This window comes from Acipenser ruthenus, chromosome 8, assembly GCF_902713425.1.
Source record: "Acipenser ruthenus chromosome 8, fAciRut3.2 maternal haplotype, whole genome shotgun sequence".
In the NCBI taxonomy this organism is placed as follows: domain Eukaryota; kingdom Metazoa; phylum Chordata; class Actinopteri; order Acipenseriformes; family Acipenseridae; genus Acipenser; species Acipenser ruthenus.
The window spans coordinates 29,095,547-29,120,422 of NC_081196.1; the positions used below are offsets into that span (position 1 = coordinate 29,095,547).

Below are 24,876 nucleotides of genomic sequence, written 5' to 3' on the forward strand. Positions count from 1 at the left end.
ATGGTTACTATATAACACATTTAGGAACCCATATATGCTCTATTCAAAAATTACCTTGATCGTGACCTTTGACCTCTCCTTAAGGTTTTTCAATGTAAAATTAGCTTATAACTCCTTACAGTGTGTAGACAGGGTCATTGTTACTATGGTGTTTAAAGTTATGAAGCACTGTGAGATAATGAACTAATGCAGTATTTTGAATTGAAACTGCTCCATAAAACTGTTGCTGACATTTGTGCTGCAATGCTACAGCTTGGCAAAATTTCTAACTGGTACTGAGCTTGGAAGCCGTAAAACTGCCTGGCAGTTCTAGTTATTTTTATTTTAGTAAATGTAACACATTTTCACAAAACTTCAGTTGTTTACATAGCTATGCACTTGCCTTCCTTCTTGTACATGTGCATCCAGCAGAACCAGAGGTACCAAAGGGATTTAGCTGTTCGGAATCTTGTTACAGGTACCCAAGAATGCTGTCGTAGTCAGAAATCAGAGAAAGTAATTGCACATAATTTCCTCTGTTTGAAGATTTGGTGCTTTTATGATCAGTTCAGATATTTCTGGTGTATACCTCAATTTTTTTTCTGAGAAAGTGTTTTAAAATTGATTCATAACCACAATGTCTCCGTTGACATGACATTTTTTTAATTTGTAAAAAGCAATTCGAAATATTACTTTGAAATTCTTAATAATGCCTCTTTTCCACTGTACAACCGAGCTGCGCCAGGGCTGTACCGAGCACTCACGGTGCGGTTAAGGGCAGCCTGGGTTGTTTTTCCACTGCAGAGCCGAGCCAAGCTGTACTACTCACGTCACACGCAATGAAAGACAGTTGTTATTAATTAACTCAGTTTGCCAAAAAATGTACAAACAAATGGTGTTCAAAAATTAATAGACCAACGGTACAGCTGTATTTTGTATCACTTTATTTTGTAAATATATTTAGGAATGTCATAAAATAATGTTTTAAAAATATGATTTGCCAAAGATATCTTTTGTTTAAGGATAGCTGTTGTTTTTTGTTTGGGTGCTTACAAAAAAAGAATCTAGGTGCGAGTGCAACAAGAGCTGCAGTATGTATGGTACAGCTGTACAGTATTTGGTTTGACTATGTTTGTAAATAAGTTTATAATTGTTTTATTTTCACTTTTTTTACATTAATATAATAAAGGTAATAAAGGTTAAAGATGAGTAATTTGGTAGAATTTTGTCTTTTTTTTTTTAATTTAGTCGTTGCCAATTATATCTATTATTTTCTCCCAATTTAGAATGGCCAATTATTTTTTACGCTCAGCTCACCGCTACCACCCCTGCGCTGACTCAGGAGGGCGAAGACGAACACACACTGTCCTCCGAAGCGTGTGCCGTCAGCCAACCGCTTTTTTTCACACTGCGGACTCACCATGCAGCCACCCAAGAGCTACAGCGTCGGAGGACAACGCAGCTCTCGGGCAGCTTACAGGCAAGCCCGCAGGTGCCCGGCCAGACTACAGGGGTCGCTGGTGCGCGGTAAGCCAAGGACACCCTGGCCGACCTAACCCTCCCTTCCCCCGGGCGACGCTCGGCCAATTGTGCGCCGCCCCCTGGGGGCTCCTGTCCACGGTCGGCTCTGGAATAGCCTGGACTCAAACTCACGACGTTCAGACTATAGAGCACATCCTGCACTCCACGTGGAGCGCTTTTACTGGATGCGCCACTCAGGAACCCCAGAATTTTGTGTTTTTGAGTGTGTGATTTAAGTGTACCGTTCCCGCGGTTTATGACCATTTACTTCAAATCGTCAGAAATTTGCTCATAAACGTTCTCATTTCTGATGCACGACTCCAGATCTTCCAGAACACTTCTATCAGCCCACAGAGAAGCTAGAGCCTGCACTTCCTCGGTGTCCCAAGGCTGTACTTTTCTCTCATCACACTTGCTGCCTGCCATGTTAGTTGTTTTTCTTTTTGGAGTGTACTGACTGATGCAACGTAATGATGAAAATCCTTAACCCGGCCCCTGGCTCGGCTCGGCTCGCAGCTGGATTCAGATGTCTTGTGAGGCTGAAGTTTCACTATGCTGAAGTCAGCTATGCTTATACACACCCTACCGTAGCATATTTATGTCCCGCCTCTGCTCACTCATGATTGGACAGCAGTAACACCAGGGCAGATCTTTGACTTTCCAATTGGTTAAACTCCCAATGATGTCCCTCCTCTGCTTACTCATGATTGGACACCTGTATAACAAGGGGCAGATCTTTGACTCTCCCATTGGTTAAACCTACTAAAGACCTTCACTGTTTATGTCCCGCCTCCGCTCACTTATGATTGGACTGCCGCGGAGAAAATGCAGATCTTCTATTGGTTAGTTTTATTTTATATACAAAAAATATAACTGCACGATTACATTTAAAAAAATGAATCTGCAAACAACTCTTTAGTTGATTTCGGTCTGATTAATCTATTAGAATTTTAGGGAAAATGTTTTATATCAAAAAAGTTACAAGAAATAGATGTCTACACTTATTTATTTCAAAAATGCTAATCCAAAAGTATTCATAACCTTTGATGCTATGATAGTATTGTCTACAAGGTGCTAGAAATTTCAATATGATAATGCAGAACCTAATTCTAGAAAAGTCTAGAAAATGCTGGATTGTAGGTGAACATTCTTAGAGAGTATAAAAGGGTTAGGTATAGGATAATTGCTGTCGTTTCATTTTACCGTTCTTTAAAAAATATGTAATAAGCTGCCCTAGAGGCATCTCTTTTTAATTTGGTGACCCCTTATTTTTATTTCTGTGTTAAATGTATATTTTAACCTGCAAAGTTTAAAGAAAATAGAGATAATGAAGTACTCATATTTAAGATTAATGCTATCTGTTGTATAGGTGTGATAGCTCTATAAGGTATTTTATAAGTATTTTACTTTATCACAGCTTTTAATGGGCAGCAGTGTGGAGTAATGGTTAGGGCTCTGGACTCTTGACCGGAGGGTTGTGGGTTCAGTCCCCAGTGGGGGACACTGCTGCTGTACCCTTGAGCAAGGTACTTTACCTAGATTGCTCCAGTAAAAACCCAACTGTATAAATGGGTAATTGTATGTAAAAATAATGTGATATCTGTATAATGTATAATGTGATATCTTGTAACAATTGTAAGTCGCCCTGGATAAGGGCGTCTGCTAAGAAATAAATAATAATAATAATAGAAGAAAAACAATGATCCAATCAAAAACTGCAATAGAACACATATACAGAACAAATACCATGTGATATTAAATGGTAAGAAATTCAATATCTTGAAAAAAAAATAGATTCTATGAAGTAACATTTAATAAATAGAAATATTGTGATATGTAATGTTTTCATACAGGAAGGGCCTGGTTTGCAGATTGGACAGTGGAGGATAGCCTAGAGATAGAGTGAGATAAAGTGGAAATCAAAGAGAGAAGATGCAGTTTCTTAGGCAGAAAAGGGATTAGATTTGCAGCAGTAATCGGTAATAAAATAGAATCTCAGAATTGTATATTATTGAATTGCTCCTGTGTAATGCAATGACTACCTGTTGTGTTTAAATGACATTACAAAGACAAGATTATCATTTATTCATCAAAAACGTTTTTGAAAGTAAAAGATTCCACTCTGAATATCACCATGAGTTTCTGCATTCACTTTCAATATGATATGATAGATCAAACATTGCTAAAGTGAAAATAAAAACCCAAGATCTTCCCCGTAGCTTGGACGTTGGAAGTTATTCACAATATCTCCATACTGTCCCAGTTTAAGGACTTAAAAATCTTGTCACCTTAAAAAGTACACGACCACAGCTGAATTCAAAAGACGGTGCCTGAATATTTTATTTGTTTACACAAAACAAAACAAAAGCCTAACTCCATCAAGTAGTGCTTGTAAACAAATGCAAACAATTGTTTTATATAAAATGTAGGTTTTATTCAGTCCGTACCATGAACTGGAATGTGTTGATTCTAATTCAGTCTGGATGGGGTGGAGATGAAGGGGACAGGGATTTAAAGTAGTCGCTGATCTTTTTCTGCTTAATGCCTCGACTTCTTTGTTGCCATCAAAATCAAAATGTCCTTTCTGTCAGTATCTGATTGTTCTTCTAAATGTCCATTTGCCCCGTCAAAAATGTGCACAGCTTCTGGGAGAGACTGAGAGACTGATGCCACCGCTTCTTGCTCACTGCTGTCAATGTTTGAGGTTGTGCTAACTGATAGTAGGTGCTACTTTATCCTGTGACTGATTAAGATTTGGGAAGGGAACATTTGCACTTCAGAGATTGCTGGGGACACTGATAATCCCCAGCTCTACTGATACTACAGATGAGTCAGTGGACATACTGTGGTCTACTTGCACTATTCAAAATAGATTTTTTTTAAATGTAATTTTTAAGATTTTAAAGGCAGTATTCAGTAAAAATGTAGCGTCTGTGGAAAACACAACACTAGAAGGATAAATTAACACAAAATTCTAAATATTGCATAACAAAGACACCAGCACAGACATCTGACCAGTTTTTAATTATTTCTTATTTAAATTTAAAACAAACAAAAATATATGTTTTTTTTTTTTTTTTTTTTTTTTTTTATCTTAACGAAAACTATTTTAGAAAAGTAAATTGCCCTAAGAAACTTTGGGAAAACTGGCTTTTCTGATCAAAGAGATTATAGATAAAAATGTTCCTTCACCCTAATTGAAACATTAGCATATTACCATTGAATCTCTATCCACATCAAGTTCCAGACCCTAATCCCCCTCACTTCTTAGTATTAGCAGTGCCAGATTAAACTATTGAGGAGCCCTGTGCACTGCTGTAACTGCACACCCCCCCCCCCAATAATAATAATAATAATAATAATAATAATAATAATAATAATAATAATAATAATTATTATTATTATTATTATTAGTATTATTAGTAGTAGTAGTAGTAGTAGTCGTAGTCGTAGTATTATTATTATTATTATTCTTATTATTATTATTATTAGTAGTAGTATTAGTATTATTATTAGTAGTAGTAGTAGTATTAGTATTAGTATTTTTAGTATTATTATTATTATTATTATTATTATTATTATTAGTATTAGTATTAGTATTAGTATTAGTTTTATTAGTAGTAGTATTATTAGTCGTAGTAGTATTACCAGTATAATAAAATGTCTCTCAGCAGGAAACACTCAAGCACCAAAGATTGTGACGAAAACCATTATAACCTTTTTTAATGCTATGACAGGTGTTTTCCTCTTTTTTCCCTAGTAATTAGGGCTGTGTGTTTTCAGATTTAGCCGATTTGACTACGTTTTTAATCTATGTTTTACTTTTTGTTAAGATTAAATGTAAAACTATCACAATTAGCAACTAAAAATATGCTGCTTCATTGCATTAAAACTATTCCTGCTGGACACATAAACACAGTGCTATAGGAGTAGTCCCTGTTTCGGCCTCTAGACATCTCTAGCTGGGGGTCCCTTCAGCTTGTTTTGGTTCAGACTGCACTAGGCAATCTTCAACAGCACAGCCTGAACTTGACATTCCCCCTGTTGCAGGGTCAGTGTCAGTTACCGCTTGATTGAAAGATTGCTCAGTTTAGGTACGTTGCTGTTCCTTTTCTTTAATTACATTTATTTTGGCAGAACCGCTTCTATATTACCGACTTGACATTTTTAAATAAAACCAGTCGATGAATGTAACTAATGTGATTGAGTGGCTTTCGTTCTTTCTCACCTTTGGGTGCTTGATTACTTTGTGACTGCAATTAATTTATCAGAATGCGTTATTGTGTTTTTAATATAAATACAATTTAATATGAAATTTGTGAACTGTTAATTTGGGCTTGTTCTGATTGTCATGTACACCATATTATTATTATTATTATTATTATTAGCATCATTAGTGGTAGGGGGCTCCTTTGAGCTGGTATTAATAGCACTAAGTGGTTATTTAACTGCTTAGATAACTTCTTATCACACTAACAAGAGCATGAGTCATGAACACTGAAAAATAAACTTCTTTTAGAGCCACAGCTGAAGTTATCAGTTCCACGTGTCTGTTAAACTTTTTTTAGGGAGGATGTATTAAACAAATGTTCAAGACTCCCAAATGACAAATAATCCAAAGAGTGACCTTAAATTGAGGATTCATTTTAGATAACACAGATTTAGGTTTTTTAAGCCTGTTTTTCCTCATTTTTTTATCTAAATGCTATTTGGGGTAACAAACAAAGGGTGTCTTTTAAAACAACAACTCTGAAAAAATCATTGAAAGGGTTTTGTGAGAGGGTGCGGGGAATTCACTGAACACAGAAGTCAGAAAGTTAATTTGAAACACCTCTGGGGTGTACCGTTTTATTTATTCTCGTAGAGGGCGCTCTTATGCCGTGGCCCAAAAACCGACAACGGTAAATGGGGTAGCACACAGGTATTTTATTACAGTTCAGATTGCACTCGCAGGTGCTGAAAATAATATTCCAAAACGAGAAGGCGAAAGCAAAAAGGAAAATAAAACACAGTAACAAAACTACAAACAAAAGGTGCTGCTTCTTGCAGCATCCCGCAGCCTCCGCTCTCCGGTATGCCTCGGGTTTCCGAGACACTAACACTTACGGGGTTGCCCAGATTTACCCCAGTTAAGCGAATAAAGCCCCACTAGGGCTGTCTTCTTCTGGCGTTATGTTATGGTTTGTAATCCAGGTTTTCGATCAGAGCTCCCGCTGTCATTTCTCCTAGAAGGGCAAGACCAAGGGAACAACAAAGCATCACTTTTATTGGTCGAGCGACCCCCACAAGACCCTCCTCCCGACCACTCAGAGAGAGAGAGAGAGACGACACACCCTCACCCAACCTCTCTGTGTCATTGCCGTGATTGGCAGTTGGACCCGTCCCCGCCCCCACCCCCGCAGGATAATGCATGCGTCAGATAGCCAGCACAGACCTTGCCCTGCTACAGGTTCAAATATAAAACAGGAACATGTGGGTGTGTGAAAAAGGGATTCAATAGGTATCAGATTGGATTAGATGAGCTGCTGATACACAAACTAAAAAGAAAAGAAATGTCAGATGCCCCAAGTTCTATGAACATGGCTGCTTTCCAGCCTCTGCTCGGTGCAGCGAACAAGCTAATTCTGTGCAGCAGATCCCTGATTCAGACATTAATAGCTTCTTCATGCTGTCAACTATAAATGGCATGGCTAACCTGAGATTGGATTACAATACAACCAGAAGGTTAATGGTGCTCATCAGATACTATTTGAATGATGTACAGTGCCTATAGTAAGTATTCATCCCCCTTGGATGTTTTCACAGCTTGTTGTTACAACCTGAAATCTTGATGCATTTAAATGGGATTTTTTTTTTCCTTTGATTTACACAACCTACTCAACACTTTGAAGAGGCAAGATCATTTTTATTGTGAAACAACAGTTAATGAAAAATAAAAAATCTGAAATGTCTTGGTTAGATAAGTATTCACCCCCCTGAGTCAATACTTGGTAGAACCACCTTTGGCAGCAATTACAGCTGTGAATCTTTTGGGGTAAGTCTCTTCCATTCTTCTTGGCAAAATTGTTCAAGCTCTGTCAAGTTGGATGGGGATCGTTGGTGGACAGCAATCTTCAAGTCTTGCCACAGATTCTCAATCGGATTCAAGTCCGGGCTTTGACTGGGCCACTCTAGGACATTCACTTTCTTGTTTTTAAGCCACTCCAGTGTCACTTTGGCTGTGTGCTTGGGGTCACTGTGGGAGCTTACAGAAACAAGTGTATTTAATCTGAAATCATGTGAACCACTTTTATTGCACACCGATGGACTCCATTTAACTTACTGTGTGAATTCTAAAGGCAATTGGTTGCACCTGAGCGTATTTAGGAGTGTCATAGCAAAGGGGTTGAATACTTATCTAATGAAGACTTTTCAGGGTTTTATTTTTAATTGATTTGTTTTTTCACCGCCCCCCTCCCCCCCCCATATTTTCACACATTGAAAGTATTGAGTAGGTTGTGTAAATCAAAAAGAAAAAAAAATCCCATTTAAATGCATAAAGATTTCAGGTTGTAACACAACAAACTGTGAAAACGTCCAAGAGGGGATGAATACTTACTATAGGCACCGTTACAGGTCCCTATACATGAAATTCCCCAGCTGCAGTGCAGTCTGTGTGAAGACAGACACAGAAGCAAGCTTAGCCAGCTTGCCAGCTATTCAATATTGTAAGCAAACCTTTCTCTAAAACAGTGTGTGATTAAAGGATTTTGATGGAGTGTTAAATACTGGTTTCTGTACATCTTGAATTTATGTTCATGCTCTTGTGATTCCAGTTTTGTTTAATATAAAACATGTTAAAAATAAAATGAAATATAGGGAATTCTTGAGTGCCTCCAAATCACATTTCAATAAATCAATTGTATTTTTTTATACTTTGTTTTAGAACAATAGAAAGGAGACCAAAAAAGCCATAAGTCAGCTCCAGCTGCACACTGTGAAACGAGGAGACAAGGTAAGGAATTCCACAGCTGTGTGTGTGTGTGTGTTTCTGTTGCTATGTTTGCAGGCACCCTGTTCCCATTAGGAATTGGCAATAGTGCTTGCAGGATCCTTAGATGTTCAATAGTAGGGTTTGTGCTAGGCCCTGAGTGACTACCTTCTCCAGATCCACTTCAGATTAGAAATGCGACCTTTATTAGACTGAGAACCATAATCCTATACCCTGTTCAGTGACAGTGAAAGAATACCTTTATACTGGTAGTATTGGTAAACTTCCCTTGGTCCTGTGTGAAAGTGGTCTTCTTTGGCTGGAGAAGCTTTTGTCTAGCACGTTTAGCCTTTTATGTAGTATGTATGTTTGTAGAAAAATTACAAGAATAAATAAATAAAAATTGCACCGAAGACAACAGTAGACCGAAGACAAGTTAATACCAAAAATGACTGTGTGTTCTACATGGTTATTATTATTATTATTTATTTCTTAGCAGACGTCCTTATCCAGGGCGACTTACAATTATTACAAGATATCACATTATACATTATTTCACATTATACAGATATCACATTATTTTTACATACAATTACCCATTTATACAGCTGGGTTTTTACTGGAGCAATCTAGGTAAAGTACCTTGCTCAAGGGTACAACAGCAGTGTCCTCCACTGGGGATTGAACCCACAACCCTCTGGTCAAGAGTCCAGAGGCCTAACCACTACTCCACGCTGCTGTAGCAACTTTATTAGCAACTGGTGAGAAATAAAGTAGGAACATGTTTAGGCAATGGTATGACACGTAGGTGAACCAAGTTATCTGTCATGTGATCAACTGTACACTTAAGACCTAAGGTAGTTGGCTAGAAAATGATAATTGCAGGTTAACCAAAGGGCAGTCAATCGGCAAAGTAACCCAAACTGACTGTAGGTAGTGAGTAAGCTACTGTATATCAATCAGAACAGTGCATAGAGTTGTGCATGATGGCTTTTTTGGTACTGAGGCTGTGGACATTTTCTTAGGAAAACACAATGTTTAGGTTTTACCCATAACTACAAACACTCAATGGTGCCAAAATTTAAAATATTAAAGCTATGTAATAAATTAAATTACAAATATTTTAAAGAAGTCTTTCTCAGTGTCTTCTGCATTGAAGACACCAAGAAAGACCTTGTCAAAATTGAATTTATTACATTGCTTTTAGTGTTTCTACATTTTTAGGACAAAAACCTGCAGCATGTACAGGAATCTATAAACAGTGATTGATATTTTGACTTCCTTTCTACATACAGTATGTGGTTAATACAGGAAGGTTGAATCATATGATTTAAAAAAAGAAGCCAAAATTGCAAAATTAGTGATCTAAAACTGCACACCAAAGTTTTCTTTGCATTTAGCATTTTGTTAAAACAAGTTTGTGTTGGATATCTGGTTTAATTTATTCTGGCTTCAGCCTTGTGCCTTTGTTAAGACATGGACGTGCATTTAGTCTTTCTCCTGGCACTCATTTTGTAGTATTTTTCGTTCTTTTAGGCTTAACTGCAAGTGGCTTTCAGAAATGACATTGTTCTGAAATCAGACTCATAATATTATTAAAACTACAAAAAACAGGTCCATGTGTTCGCTGCAGTCACATGGATTTCAGTAATAATCTTTTTAAGGTGCATTTTTTATGTGTGTGTATAAACAATACATTAAAGTGTAAGGGTTTTACATTTTAAATATAGGAAAGTTATAAAAAATGAAAAATAAAAAATAAGTAGACAGGCATTTCACCTAATGTCTCATCATTGTAATGTCTCATCAGTGCATAACTGAAACACTTGTTTCTTAAGTTTTACTTTTAGAATCTTTAATGGATTAATACAAATACAATATTGTATGGATAATTTATGGATTAATACTAATATATCTGCAAATCAATACACTTACTGTAGTAAACCAAACACTTATTGTGAAATTTGTCCTAATCGTTATTTCTAAACTATTATAACCTTGTCTTTCTTTTATTCTGTTAGGAAATAAACCTGGATGCAGAGAATTGTGCAGTCTGCATTGAAAACTACAAACCTAAAGATGTTGTCAGAATTCTTCCTTGCAAGTATGTACTTAAAAACTAAAATGTAAAAAGTGTGTGTGTGTGCGTGTGTGTGTGTAGAGGACGGCACAGGTAGAAAATCCAAAACTGGGTACCTGCCATGAAAAATACTAATTATATTGATTTAAAGAAATCACATATTAATGTTTTAAGTGCATAATATATATTTAAATACTACATAGTACACATACATTTAGTCCCTTCAGATCTGTAGATCAGTGTAACCTTTTTTAAGTACTGGAAACAATAATAATAATAATAATAATAATAATAATAATAATAATAATAATAATAATAATAATAATAATAAACAGTTTAAATACAGTTATTAATGTTAAATGCACTGCATGCTGTGTGATTCTTTGCAACATCTATATTCCGCTGTTGTTTTAAATCATGGCATCCAGTAAAGGAGCATTGTGTGGAATTTCTTTACCAAATCAGGAGAAAACGAAATTTGCAAACTCTGCCAAGGAAATATTTCATTCAAAGGAGGAAGCAATAGCACACTTACTTAATGTGCTCCACAAATATTTTTTATTTAACCCAAAACAAAATAGGTCAATGTTTCGTAAGTGTGTGAGTAATGTTTTTCTCATACTGATTTAATTTTGTACTTTGCACCTTCCACATTTTGGAGTGCGTATGTTTTTTCTTAGTTAATCTACTTCATTAAATTAATAAATGTTTATGGTTTTAAGTCTTCTGGGGTACACTGCTCACAATACTTTATTTATTTGTTTATTTATTTATTTTTAAATAAAGGCTACTTATTTGATCTTTTTGGTAAGAAACTATATCTGCGTGTAACAGGGTTCTTTTTCGTGGGTGCGTGCATTCGCTGCTGAGTGACAGACAGGAGATCCAGACAGAGGTTGAAGTCGACACGCCCCGCAGGCACGCAGGATTTATTTACACACACACACAGAACAGCTCACATGACACTACCAACTATGGTTGCTCACTGAGTGTGTACGGCCAGCGTACGAAAAACTAAATAAAACACAATACAAAAAACTATAAAATAAAAGGTGTCGTAAAAACGGCGTGCGCTACTCCCTAATGCGTGAGGTCCCGCTTGCTCACCTCGCTATACTTTAAAGGGATCTACCATCCCCGAACTAATCTTTATGTATCAACACAAACCCCGACTCTGGCCGTCGGCGGTTTTGGCAGCTTCTTTTGGTTACGATCCCGGTTCACCATCACGGCGACCGGAGGATTTCAGCAACTTATTTCTCTCACTATGCTCGGGTAGTGTGGATGATCTTCAGCCCATTGTCCGTGGCTTTGAACAAACAGGACCTCTTTATACCTGACGCCCTGCTGGAACACACCTACCCGCTGATCATCCACAGCTGGCAATCACACACAGCAGGCAGGCTATCCCAGGAGCGTCAGGTACTGCAATTTTAGCTTTCCAAAAGGAAATTAAATAGCTGGCACAGATTATTTTTTTCCCTTAATATAAGGCACACCAAAAAGAAAAACACAATCAGAAAAAACTACATTCAATTTAACAAATACATTCTTAAATAGAGCAAAAAGAGAGACTAATCTATTACAGAAAACAAGACTACAGTGGCTCTCAAAAGTATTCACCCCCCTTGGACTTTTCCACATTTTATTGTGTTACAACATGGAATCAAAATTGATTTAATTAGGAGTTTTTGCCACTGATCAACACAAAAAAAGTCCATAATGTCAAAGTGAAAAATAAAATCTACAAATTGTTCTAAATTAAATACAAAACAGAAAATAATTGATTGTATAAGTATTCATCCCCTTGAGTCAATATTTGGTAGAGGCACCTTTGGCAACAATTACAGCCATGAGTCTATTTGGATAAGTCTCTACCAGCTTTGCACATCTGGACACTGCAATTTTTGCCCATTCTTCTTTGCAAAATTGCTGAAGCTCCGTCAAGTTGGATGGGGACCTTTGGTGAACAGCAATTTTCAACTCTTTCCACATATTCTCAATTGGATTGAGGTCCGGGCTTTGACTGGGCCACTCCAGGACATTGACCTTTTTGTTTTTAAGCCACTCCAGTGTGGCTTTGGCTGTATGTTTGGGGTCATTGTCCTGCTGGAAGATGAATCTTCTCCCAAGTCCCAGGTCTCTTGCAGACTTCAGCAGGTTTTCCTCCAGGATTTCTCTGTACTTTGCTGCATCCATTTTGCCCTCTATCTTCACGAGCTTTCCAGGCCCTGACACAGAGAAGCATCCCCATAGCATGATGCTGCCACCACCATGCTTCACGGTAGGGATGGTGTTCTCAGGATGATGTGCGGTGTTAGGCTTGTGCCAAACATAGCGTTTTGCATTGAGGCCAAAAAGCTCTATTTTGGTCTCATTAGACCATAGAATCTTCTTCCACTTGGTCTCAGAGTCTCCCACATGCCTTCTGGCAAACTCTAGCCGAGATTTGATATTTTTTTCAACAATGGCTTAGATTTTACCACTCTCCCATAAAGGCCAGTTTTGTGAATCACCCGGGCTATTGTTGCCGTATGCACAGTGTCTCCCAGCTCAGCTGTGGAAGACTGTAACTCCTTTAGAGTTGCCATAGGCCTCTTGGTGGCCTCCCTGACTAGTGACCTTCTCACCCGGATACTCAGTTTTTGAGGACGGCCTGTTCTAGACAGATTCACAGTTGTGCCATATTCTCTCCATTTCTTAATAATGGACTTTACTGTGCTCCGGGGGATATTCAATGCCTTGGAAATGTTCTTATATCCTACCCTTGATTGGTGCTTTTGAAGAACCTTATTCCAGATTTGCTTTGAATGTTCCTTTGTCTTCATAATGTAGTTTTTGTTAGGAAATGTACTAACCAACTGTGGGACCTCCCAGAGACAGGTGTATTTAACCTGAAATCATGTGAAACACCTTAATTGCACACAGGACTCCATTCAACTAATTATGTGACTTCTAAAGACAATTGGTTGCACCAGATCTTATTTAGGTGTGTCATAGCAAAGGGGGTGAATACTTATGCAATCAATTATTTTCTGTTTTGTATTTGTAATTAATTTAGAACAATTTGTAGATTTTATTTTTCACTTTGACATTATGGACTTTTTTTTGTGTTGATCAGTGGCAAAAACTCCTAATTAAATCAATTTTAATTCCATGTTGTAACACAATAAAATGTGGAAAAGTCCAAGGGGGTGAATACTTTTGAGAGCCACTGTATGAATCTCTTTGTAAACAAAACAGATATTTGTCAGACACGGTCGGGTCTAATATGCAAGTCTTCACTGTACATCTCCCAACCTCTTTGACAGTGGGGGTGTATAGAAGCTTCTCCAAGCTGGCCTGACCTGCTGCTCCGCCTCCAAACACCCTCTCCAAGATGTGTCTGGAAGGCTCTTTAATTTGCTTCTCATATTTTATTTTTACACATAATTCATACAATGTATCCCCCCTCACATTTGACAGGGGAGATCTGTCAAGTTTTCAATTTTAAACAAATGCCCCTTGTCTTCCTTGTCTTGACTGATAGCTGGGGAAATCTGTATGAGGGGGGAGGGTGTTTCACAGGGGGAAGAAATGTACTCTGTAAAACCTTTCTTTCTGCTCATTAGATAAAAGTGCATCTGGGAAAGCAGCACCCCAGCTACCCTCACAGACTGCAACCCCAAGATTAAGGACAGGCTCTGTGTACTCTATATCTAAAACATGGCATAACTTTATGACCCCCGCCTTTATCATTACATTTGTAAAAGTCTTTTGCCAGAGCATAGAAGTTGCCAAATTATTTATTGGTAAAACTCGGCCCCTATAGAGAGCTGTTGCAAGACCCAGCGCCACCTCTGCAAATGCCCCCTTTACTGCCTCTAACACTCCCTCCCAATTCCCCTCAGTTCCTCTCCCACTCCCCAAAAACACCCCTAGATATTTAAACTCTTCCCGGCTCCAAAGCAATACACCAGGCAACACAGGAAGCCCAGACTTTATCCATTTCCCAAACTCAAAAGCCCCACTCTTTAGCCAATTCATTCTAGCAGACAAAACTCTTTCAAAAAGCTTTTGACTCACAGAGGTTATCAATTGCTTGGCTGGTTACAAAAACAAAAATGTCATCTGCATAGGCAGACACCTTTATGGGCTGAGCCAGACTCCCTGAGATAGATAGCACTGTTAGAACATGCCTGAGCCTGCAAATAAGAAGTTCAGTGGACAGGGAATAGAGCATTCCTGAGAGAGGACAGCCTTGCCTGATACCCCTGTGAACTGGGAAAGGTGCACTCAGCCCCCCCCTTGATCTTCAGCACACTGAAAATGTCACAGTACAGGAATTGCTTGTGGCATATAAAACCCGGACCAAAGCCGAGCGCTTCAAATACCTTCCATTAATAATTGTGGTCGACTCTGCCAAAGGTTTTCTCTTGATCTAGAGAGATGAGTCCAGCAGGGAAACCGAAAAGCTCAGAAACAGCCAATGATGAATAATATTTCCCATTACAGTGCTTAACCTATTAGCGAGGGCTTTTGATATAATTTTATACACCGAACCCCATTCAGAACTTTGTCTAAAATCTGAAAAAAAATGAATCCATTCTCTGCCATCATTTGGTGCATAAACATTAACTAAAACAAGTGAAATTTCCCCGATCTTCACCTGCACTTTAAGTAGCAGCCCTCTTACCACCTCAGTGACATGACAAGAAACTGGTTTAAAATCCCTTGAATAATGGACTGCTACCCCAGCACTCACACTAGACCTGTGACTAAAATAATTCCCCCTTTCCAATCCCTGGCCCTGTCTATTTGGTTCTTAAAACTAGTGTGTGTCTCTTGTAAAATAACTTCCAAATCCTTCTGCCCCAGATACTCAAACAAAGCAGCTCTCTTTAACTCATCCCTACACCCGTTTATGTTTAAAGACCCGATTTTAATAGAATTCATACTGGGGAGAGAGAGAAAGACACAAACAGGAAATAAAAAGATAGCCACATATACATGAGAAAGTAAAAAGAAAGCCTTTCAACCAATTTCAAGCAGCCTTAAACTGTTTATTAATCTTTGCAATCAAATTCTTCAAATGGCAACGCTCGGAGCTCAGGGAGATCAGAACCCGAAGCTTTCTGTAGCGAAAACTGCACTGACAACAGAAACATTTTAATATTTGGGAAATGATCCTCAACATTAACCCGTCTCCTACCTTTAATGAGTCGTAAGAACGTTTTAATGCTGTCAGCGCTGTATCCAGCCCCAGAGAACGAGGACTCGGATGTCTGCAAACAGGTAGTCAGACTCACCTCCTCCCCACTGTCAAACTCTGAGCTCTCCTCCAGAGCTTTTCTGGCAATACTGACACGCCACAGTATTTTCTCCCCGCTTTGTTGAGGCTGAGAGCTGTCAGATACAGCTACACCATCATCCATGCAATTCGCTTTTTGTCTTTGCGACCACATCTACAGCCTTTTTTCTGTGCTGCCTCTTCTTCCTTGGAGCTTTAAACTCAAAAACCTGCCCGCTCCCTTCTCCTCTATACGCTCTGCTCCAGACTCTTATCGTCTCCCTCAGTTTCTGTCTGTTTCTCTTTCTCACGCAGAGTCTCCATGCTTTATTCCTGCTCAGCAGAACCACCTCCTTTCTCAATCTGACTGCTACTTTGCTGTACCACACTGACGTTTACTCCTTTACCATTAACAGATGCAGCCAGAGTGGAAGGCTCCCCAGTATTACTCTCAGCAAGCCCACTGCCCTGTTTTTCAAGTCCTGCCGACTCATTATTATGTCCTTATTCAGACTCTCGTTAGGCTGAGTTGTATTTTGGACCTTACTGCTTTCATTTGCTCGAGTTTCCGAAACCACAGAACTACTCCCGGCTCCACGTGCTTCGGCTGCCCAGTCTCTTTTCTCTCCCTTTGCCTTTGCCTTTACATATTTGGTCTCGTCCTCCTTAAATTTAAGTGCAACGTTCAGTTCCTGATTCATATCATTAAAAATCATGTTGACCTGTCTTCAGAATGAAACTATATGCTTCAGCTGCGGGGATTTGCAGCCCATTGGTATTCTCTTTGGGCTTGATATAACCTGACCATACCAAGAAAGCGCACTCTCAATTAAATGAGTTTTCAAAAATGGAGGGATGTTCAAGAGAATGACTGTCCTAGAAGGTAAAGATAGCGGTGTAACTGCAACAAAGGTGTCATTCACAACAATGCCTTTTTCAACAGCCTTTGTAACAAGGTCAATCTCACTTAAAAAAGCAACGATTGCCCCATTCATTCGAGCAGCAGACAAAACACACTCACACCCAACCACATTACCCAAAGCTAACACACACTGCTGCAACGAGGTGAACCCCTCTGTCACCATTTTTTCCCCATGGCGGCGGCTTAACTTTTCAAAAACAAAGTTTGGGGGAGTTTTCCCTCTCCCTTGAACTGATCATCCTGGCCTATTAAAGCTGACAAAAGTCAGCTTATTTTTTGAACCCCCCCCCCAAAAAAAAACCAAAAACAAAACCCTATATAACACCTGTATCCCTAAAAGAAAAAAAACATGAAAGAAAAAAAAAATTAAACATTCGCTCACCTCCCCACTCCTGCATCAGCACACACTCACTCCTCACTCTCCCAGCATGCACCAGTAGACAGCATTTTAGGTATTCGGCTCTCTCGTGTTAGCCTCAGTTTGAATGGAGCCTTAAGCTTGATTCACAAACCTGCAGTCTGGCAATATCCTGGATTTTCAGTCAGCTATAAAGTGTCTATGACGGGGTAATTAAGGAGAGCCAAGGAACCTTCCAGTTCTGTCTCAATTGAGTCTTTTGCTGCATTTACATGCCAGCTTGGCAGAAAGAACCACCCCAAGATAACACATGCTAGCAGGAGAATTAAAAGTATTTTTTATTTGTGATTAATTGTTAAAGTGCTAATACATGTTGTTTTGTTGCAGATCAGCAATAGTCCCCCAAAGTAGGTCTAAGATCAGGAACTGTATATATTTAAAATTAATATTGCGTACACCTGAATATGTAATTGGCTACAAAAATGGAAAATAAAAAAACCTGTGTTTCTGGATTCTTCCTTCGTTTGTTTTTAGACTGCTGACAGCCCCAAACATTAATTTGTATGCCAGGCGAGATCTTTACCATGTCCTGAAAATTATGGATCAGTCTAGAAAATGAATATTGCAGCAGTGTAGATTAATCTATGAAAGAATGGTTTTCCATCGTTTGCCTTTCCCAGCCTAAAACAAGAATATATATATATAAGAACCTTATTAGTTTGAAATAGTGTGCAGATAGTATTGTTAAAGATGCTAATGCAGTTTGACTTACAAAGTAATGAAACTTAAATGCCTTCAGTTAGATTTGATATGTGGTGAATTTGAGGCATTTACATTTCAAACTGCTTGTTATATTATGTTGACCCAAACACAAGGCTGTCTAAACCATTATCCATCATTAGGAGCCATGTGGTTGATCTCTCCTCAGTTGGGGGCCTGTGCTTTATTTGAAGTACTCTACCTTTGACTAGACTGGTTTAATAATGACCTAAGGTGTGTAGTTTGCGATTCACTCAAAATGCCCACAGTTTCAAATAATAGGCAGCACACCTGCTAGCTTCAAGGCCTCTGTGTACTGTTTCCTTTAAAAATCCAACCTGTTATGTGAAATATATAAACCTAGCACAATAGAAGAACAGTATGGTGTGGCAGAGCAGGGCTCTGCCCTTGTAAATATTGGCAGGGATGGGGTTAAATTCTCCTCCGTGCCAATATTTACAAGGGCAGAGCCCTGCTCTGCCACATATGGTTTTAAATTCTGACCACTGCACAGAAGCAGATTTATTTAGTATTATGTGGTGCCAACCTTCTAGAACCCAAGAAGTTCCTTTGAAATAAGCATCAGAGAGCAGAGCATCCTGCCCAAATCTCCACCAAATAAAGTGACTACATCAACCCAATATGAGTGGGGGTCATTTGAGTTTATAAATAATACCAACATGTTTCTTGCTGGAGATCTTGTTAAACTTTTTATATTCAAAGAGTACATTTAACATTCCAGAAGATTACTGTGACATTTTGCCCCAAAACGTTTTCTAGTGGTGAAAATTGCTTTAAAAAAGTACAGAAAAACTGTAACTGCCATTTTTTGTGTTTTAAAGAGGACCAATTCTCTCAAATGGCATATCACTTTTGCTAGGTTAAGTAAAATAAGACATTTACTGTTTGTTTTTTTTTTACTTTTTACCTCAGATGTCTTGAAATGCATTTTTGTAAAATAGGTAGCTTGCCAGCTAAACCTTATTTTATTTTCATTTGGTTATTGGAAACCATAACTAGTCACTTGAAAGGAGACAGTAATCAGCTGTTAGTCATACTGACATCTGATTGCCTTGTGGAGTTTCTGACAATATCCATATACATTCTGTAACTTGTTTTTTTGCTAAAGCCAAGGTCTGTGTGTCCCGGGAAATCATTCTTTTGCTATGGTATTTGATTGTGTTTATTCCAATTAATGAAATCCAGGGTTAGTCTCAATAGTGCTTAGACAGAGGAATGTCTTTCCAAGACAATGTTTGCAAGCAAGAGACCAGTGAGATAAAATCAGAATGGCAAATTAACCATTTATCTCCTCTGTGTGGTTAATAGTGAAATGTTGTAGACCAAAGCTCTCATAACAGGCTGTGAAATGTGGTGCATGTTAATGGAAAATAAGCCCAGGGTGTGTTACTAAAACAGACACTGATTTTTACATTTATTTTTTTATTACAGACATGTTTTCCACAGGACGTGCATTGACCCCTGGCTACTAGATCACAGAACATGCCCAATGTGTAAACTTGATGTTATAAAAGCCCTTGGATATCTGGTGAGTCTTTTATTACCCCAAAGGGGATCATTGAGAGTGTCTGAAGAAACATGTATTTGTTTAGAAGACAGCATTGCTCTCAGCCTAAGGAAACATTTATGTGTGTAAAATAAAATATAGGACCTTCATCTCAGACAGTGGCGATTCTAGAGTATAGCACACGGGGGCACCAGGGGGGGCCCAATTTAATTATGGAGGGACACTTTAGGGGTTGTACAGTGTTTTCACATATAATAAAATGCTCCACAAAAACAATGTGTTGACTAAAAATAAGAAATCTGCAATGGCATAATCTGAGCAAAACTCCCTCTAAGTGAAGTGGGAAAGAAACCACACACACACACACACACAATTGTGTACCTTCCTGCAATTTAGCTGCTGAAATATTATAAGGTATTTGTGGTTTAAACAAACAAACATGTTAAGTTCCTGACAGGGTTTGTAGTAAACAAATTACTTTTATAACAAATATGATTTTTATACAGACGGGTGACTTCCACTCACCTTCCCACCAAACGCATTTGTTTATAAACCTGTCACTCAAACTTGCAGTGTGTGGTGGGCGGGGAGAGGCGACGCTGTTAAGAGCTGTGCGTTTGTGGTATAGCTCTAGTCGAGTAAAACAAAACAAAAAGAAGTTAATTAGCTGACCAGTAAAACACGATGGGAGGGCTGGCTTCATAATACATCTTTTACTGTTAGGCATTAAGTGTAGATGCGCTGTAATGAAATGCTAAGGATTTTAAGGTTAGGACAGTATTTTGTAATCACGCGACCCCCCTGCAATAGCTCTTTTGGGGCGGGACCCCCAGTTTGAGAAACACTGGTTTAAAATTGAGGTTTACTGTTTAGAAGCATTTTAAGACAAACTTTTCCTGGCAATTTTTTTCTTTTTTTTTCTTTTGATTTTAGTGTTACTAACCTAGTTTGCCATTTACCATATTTACACATTTTTTTTCGATTTGAACAGAAACGATATTAGTTATTTATTGGACATACACAATCCATCGATTTTGTTAAACTATTCAAACATGAAGATTGACATATATGTTTATAATGATAGAAATTAAATGCTTATACATGAGATTATCTGTACAATATTTTATTATTAAATAGAACACAGACTGTAAATCTCATGGCAATGTGTTTATGTATAAATTCATTTGTGTAAAATGTTATACTGTTTAAAAAAATAAGTATATAATAGAAATATACAAAAGAAAAAGCATTTTATGTTTGCAGAATTTGATGATACTTACTGTAAATATTGCGTGCATTTTGGTAAAAAGAAACTTGACAGGTTATACACGTCCTTTAAAAATCTGAGGTTCAGCAGATACAAAACTGAAACCTTTCATGTATCTTGAAGAATTTAGTGACCCAGTCAAGCTACAAGGCTAGATCCGCCTCTGTTAATCACTAATTGATTGATTGTGTTCACTGTTAAATAAAACCAAAGTCCTTCAAGTTATATTACATTTTTTGTGCGAAGTGGAGGGGGCAAGTAGTTTTTAAGAAGGGAAAGTAGATTTGTCTAGCATTTTGTCCCTTTGACATGAAGGTTTTTTTCAAAAATTGCACACCCCTAATGTATGTATGTGTGTATGTATGTTGCACTTATAGGTTAACAGGAGTATGCAGATCACTCAAATTGTGTTCAAACTTAGTTTGGACATTCTTGATCACAAATTACTGCTTAGTGACTCCAGCAACACCTGACAGGATCGTGTAGGGCATGCAGAGGTTTTATCTTGGTTTTTAATACAAAGCAAATAAATAGTAACACATTAATCAGTTTGTGCTGAATTCCCTTGGTACTACCAGTTCCAGCATTGCTTAACCTTTGCTATAAAATGAGCTGAGAATCATAAAAACATGGTTTCATACAAATAGGGAAATATGGTGTTTTGTATATAACCATGTTTGACTTATTTGTCTTCATGCATTTACACAAAGCAGCTCCTTCAGATGGGTTAGATAGTAGCCTTCTTGGCTAGATCTCTGTTCTTCTAATGTTATTCTCAGTAGGAACTCCTGGTTACATTAAGGTTAAATAAAGATTATAGTGAAATACTGCTGCTTGTTTTTATCATCATAGAATGCCCCTTAAATTACTCTGGGTGGTTTTACTGACCTCATTTCTTTTTTATTGCTGCTCCAGGTGGACCCTGAAGAGGCCATTGAAGTGACAGCCCCAGAGTCTCTGCCAGACAGTGTGACTATCAGGAGCCTGAGTGTTTCCCTACAGGATGATGTGGACAATGAAGCCAGCAGCAGCAGTTCCCCTTCTCACCAGACCCCGCAGGATGACAGCGGGCCTGTGGAAGAAGCTGGAGAATCAGTAGCTCTACTTGGTGAGTAATACAGACTTGAGCATGCTGGTCCAGTTGTGACATAGTCCTGCTTTAGTTTCATTTAGGGTCTGTTTGTTACTTCGCTGGGTATTGAATTGCTTTGTTTCTAGCTGTTTAAATCCATCCTGCTATATTTTATTCTTTAAAAAGTGTAATGGCTGACATTTTTCTACCCTTTGTTCATTTAAGTTCCATTTTTACTGTCATAAAACCAGTTAAATGCATTGAATTGCAATTAAATAAATAGTTACTTCTCTCAATTAATTGTTCAGTCCAAATATCTGGAAAATAGAAGGGGATACACTTCAATATAGTATTTGTATGAAAAGTATGGTGACTGTTGCTTCTTTGCAGATGACAATCAGAAGTGTGAGGATAACAGAGAAAAGACTCCTGATCCTGATGACATCGCAGTCATCTCTTGAACAACGACAAAGGACACACAAAGACTTTGCTTCAAACCCCTTTCCTTGCTACTCAAATCAAGGACCTTCCTTACAATCCTGATCTGAGACTTGCTTAGATGTTAAGAGCTCCAAATAATATATAAGAATATATTTTATGTAATGCCACATATTAAGAAGAAATGATAGATGTTTAACTACAGCTATGGCCAAAAGTTTGGCATCACCTAGAATTTTAGGATTGAGACAATTTAAAAAAAGCAAAAAAAAAAAAAAAAAAAAGTTTGAATGTTTCATGTTAGATTTCAAAATGTCACATTTTTCAATTTTCTATTTTTTGTTAAGTATATGGAAAACTACAAAGCGGTATGTAATTCAATAGCTTAACGTAACATTATTCAGCAGGTTTCATTCAACTTTATGAAGCCAAATTTGTTAATTCTATAGGATGCTGCAAAATGTTTGGTTATAGCTGTAGAGTAAAACTTGCTAAATTTGTTAAACCAACAGCATCACACTGAGTTATTGTCATGCTTATACAGTGATTTGACATTTCAAAGCAGATAGGTCAAGGTTTTATACAATTTTAGTGTGAGGGGTAAAATAAAGTGTAAAATAGTAAAAATCTGAGCGATCTGGTCAAAGCAAAGGCATCGTCCTGCTGAAGTAATATAACATCATTTTTTTAAAGCATCCGTGTTGCTTAAAATTCTTTAGTATATTATCTTACAACATTGTATAAACATTTTAGTTGAAAAAACTGTCAGCTTTCAAATGTGTTTCGTCTCAGCCTGTTCCCTTTCAGCAACAGCACAGCTTGTTAGAACTGTCAGTGATTTTAACTGTCAGTGATAAGTCATGCAACCACTATGAATATGTGTTCCCCTTTTTCTTAAAATGCCCGTGCTTTCAGTTATAGAGCACTTACTTGTTGCATGACTGGAGAGTCACTCACCGTTTTTTTTTTTAATGCAACTTCAGTGATGAACAAACAGTCAGGCGACATGCTGACAGTTGTTGGGCATCCTGGTTTTGTGGTGTGGTCTTTACACAAAGAACAGATGTGGGTAAGCAGTGTCGCCAAAGTTAAGATGCAGCAAAGCCACATGCCTGGCTAGAGCCTCTACATGGCAGCCTTGTGCAGGGTACAATTATTACTTTGTATTAACTATAAAACATGAAGGCACAAACAATAGATCATAAATTACTAGATATCTTCTCTGACCTAGAGGTATATGCCCCAATATAAAAGATGGTGTGAAAAAAATCGTGATCCAACATTACAGTACTTTGGGAGAGGACGGTATGAATTATTTCTATTGGCTTCCTTATCCAGCTAATACTATACATGATTGTATATGAACAAGTAATCCACCAGTTTGTAAGTGTGAAAAGACACATTATTAAAACAAAAAACATAAAAAAAACACCACAAATAAAAAACACTGTATTGATAATGTGGGTCAATATACTAGCAAACTAATGTGTCAACCCGCCATGCCAGATTTTGTTAATAATTGAAGAGTCTGATGGAGCAAAGTACTATACTATCCCTCAGGTTTGTGATTTCAAGATATGGGCTGAGTTCACGACTGACAGTTCTTAATCTGGTTTAACCAAGTGGGTTGTAAATACGGTCCAGCATGCAACTCCTTTTTGATCCAGGTTAAGTTTAACACTCTGTTCTTTCATTTAATGCGGTATTAAGTCATTAGAATTACTACATGAACAATATGTGGTCAGATGTACTCTTAGCTTGGGACACTTTTAATAAGTTGTTCTTCCTTTTAACATATATTTTTCTACAGGTTGATTTTTTATGAAGTTCCTCCACAGAGCAATGAAATTACCAAATAATGGGCAACAAAATTCAAGGACCACCACAGTGTATAAATTATCAGCTAAAGCACACATTACAGTAATATGGCTAATGTTTGTCTAAAGAGAAGAAGCTGCAATTCTTGAGAAATTGCTGAATTCCACTGTTTTTAAAGTTAACAGTGACACACCGTACCACTTGACAGATGACACCCTTCACTGTTACAGATCACTGTCTGTAACAGTGATCTGTGCCTTGCATACATAGCTATTTTTAAATGTAGTACTGACTCTTCAATCTTTAACCTTTTAACTGAACACTGAATACATTTAGTATGGGCTGGCATATCCAACAATGCATTTTGCATACTGCTTTCTTGCAAGAATTTGTTTCTATGGTTTAGAATCTAGAGATGATAAACATTCAACCTACAGATTATCCATAAATGGTAAACCTTTTACTTGGATGAACAAAACAATGAGGACTCAATAACTCTCTGGTTCAGATTGAACGTATACAAGGTTTGCTTGGCCACTGAGTTCCATATTTGTGCATATTTTATACTATACCTAAGAGAATAATATTAAGGAACCGTAGAATTGTGAAAAGGTTCAATATTTTAGTGAAGATACACTTTGAGTCTGTATTAAACAAATTCCGTTTTATACCTATGGTATTGGAGCCTGTTGACCCTACTTGTAACAAGCTGGTGTTCCTCTTACGTAAAACCTAAATGAAGACTAATTCTAGCAGATCCCAGTAACTATTTGCCCCATGCAGGTTTGCGTTGTGTTTGTTGTCTCAGAGATTAGTGGGTGTAATCTACAGTTAAATTGGTCATAGTTGGTAGACTTCCAAAACAAATCTGGATATCAGGTGATGCAAAGGTGGG

At 37.8% G+C, this 24,876-nt stretch overlaps 1 protein-coding gene across 1 annotated transcript in view; it reads left to right on the top strand.

Moving 5' to 3' along the window:
- LOC117406887 (E3 ubiquitin-protein ligase RNF149-like) overlaps positions 1 to 23,563 on the top strand; it is a 54,952-nt gene extending 31,389 nt beyond the window's left edge. Inside the window, exons 3-7 of the mRNA XM_034011271.3 lie at positions 8,426 to 8,494; positions 10,492 to 10,574; positions 19,311 to 19,407; positions 21,569 to 21,761; positions 22,116 to 23,563. Coding sequence (XP_033867162.3) covers positions 8,426 to 8,494; positions 10,492 to 10,574; positions 19,311 to 19,407; positions 21,569 to 21,761; positions 22,116 to 22,186 — 513 coding nt within the window. The 3' untranslated portion in view covers positions 22,187 to 23,563. The remainder of the gene's footprint in view (positions 1 to 8,425; positions 8,495 to 10,491; positions 10,575 to 19,310; positions 19,408 to 21,568; positions 21,762 to 22,115) is intronic.
- The last annotated feature ends 1,313 nt before the right edge of the window (positions 23,564 to 24,876 follow it).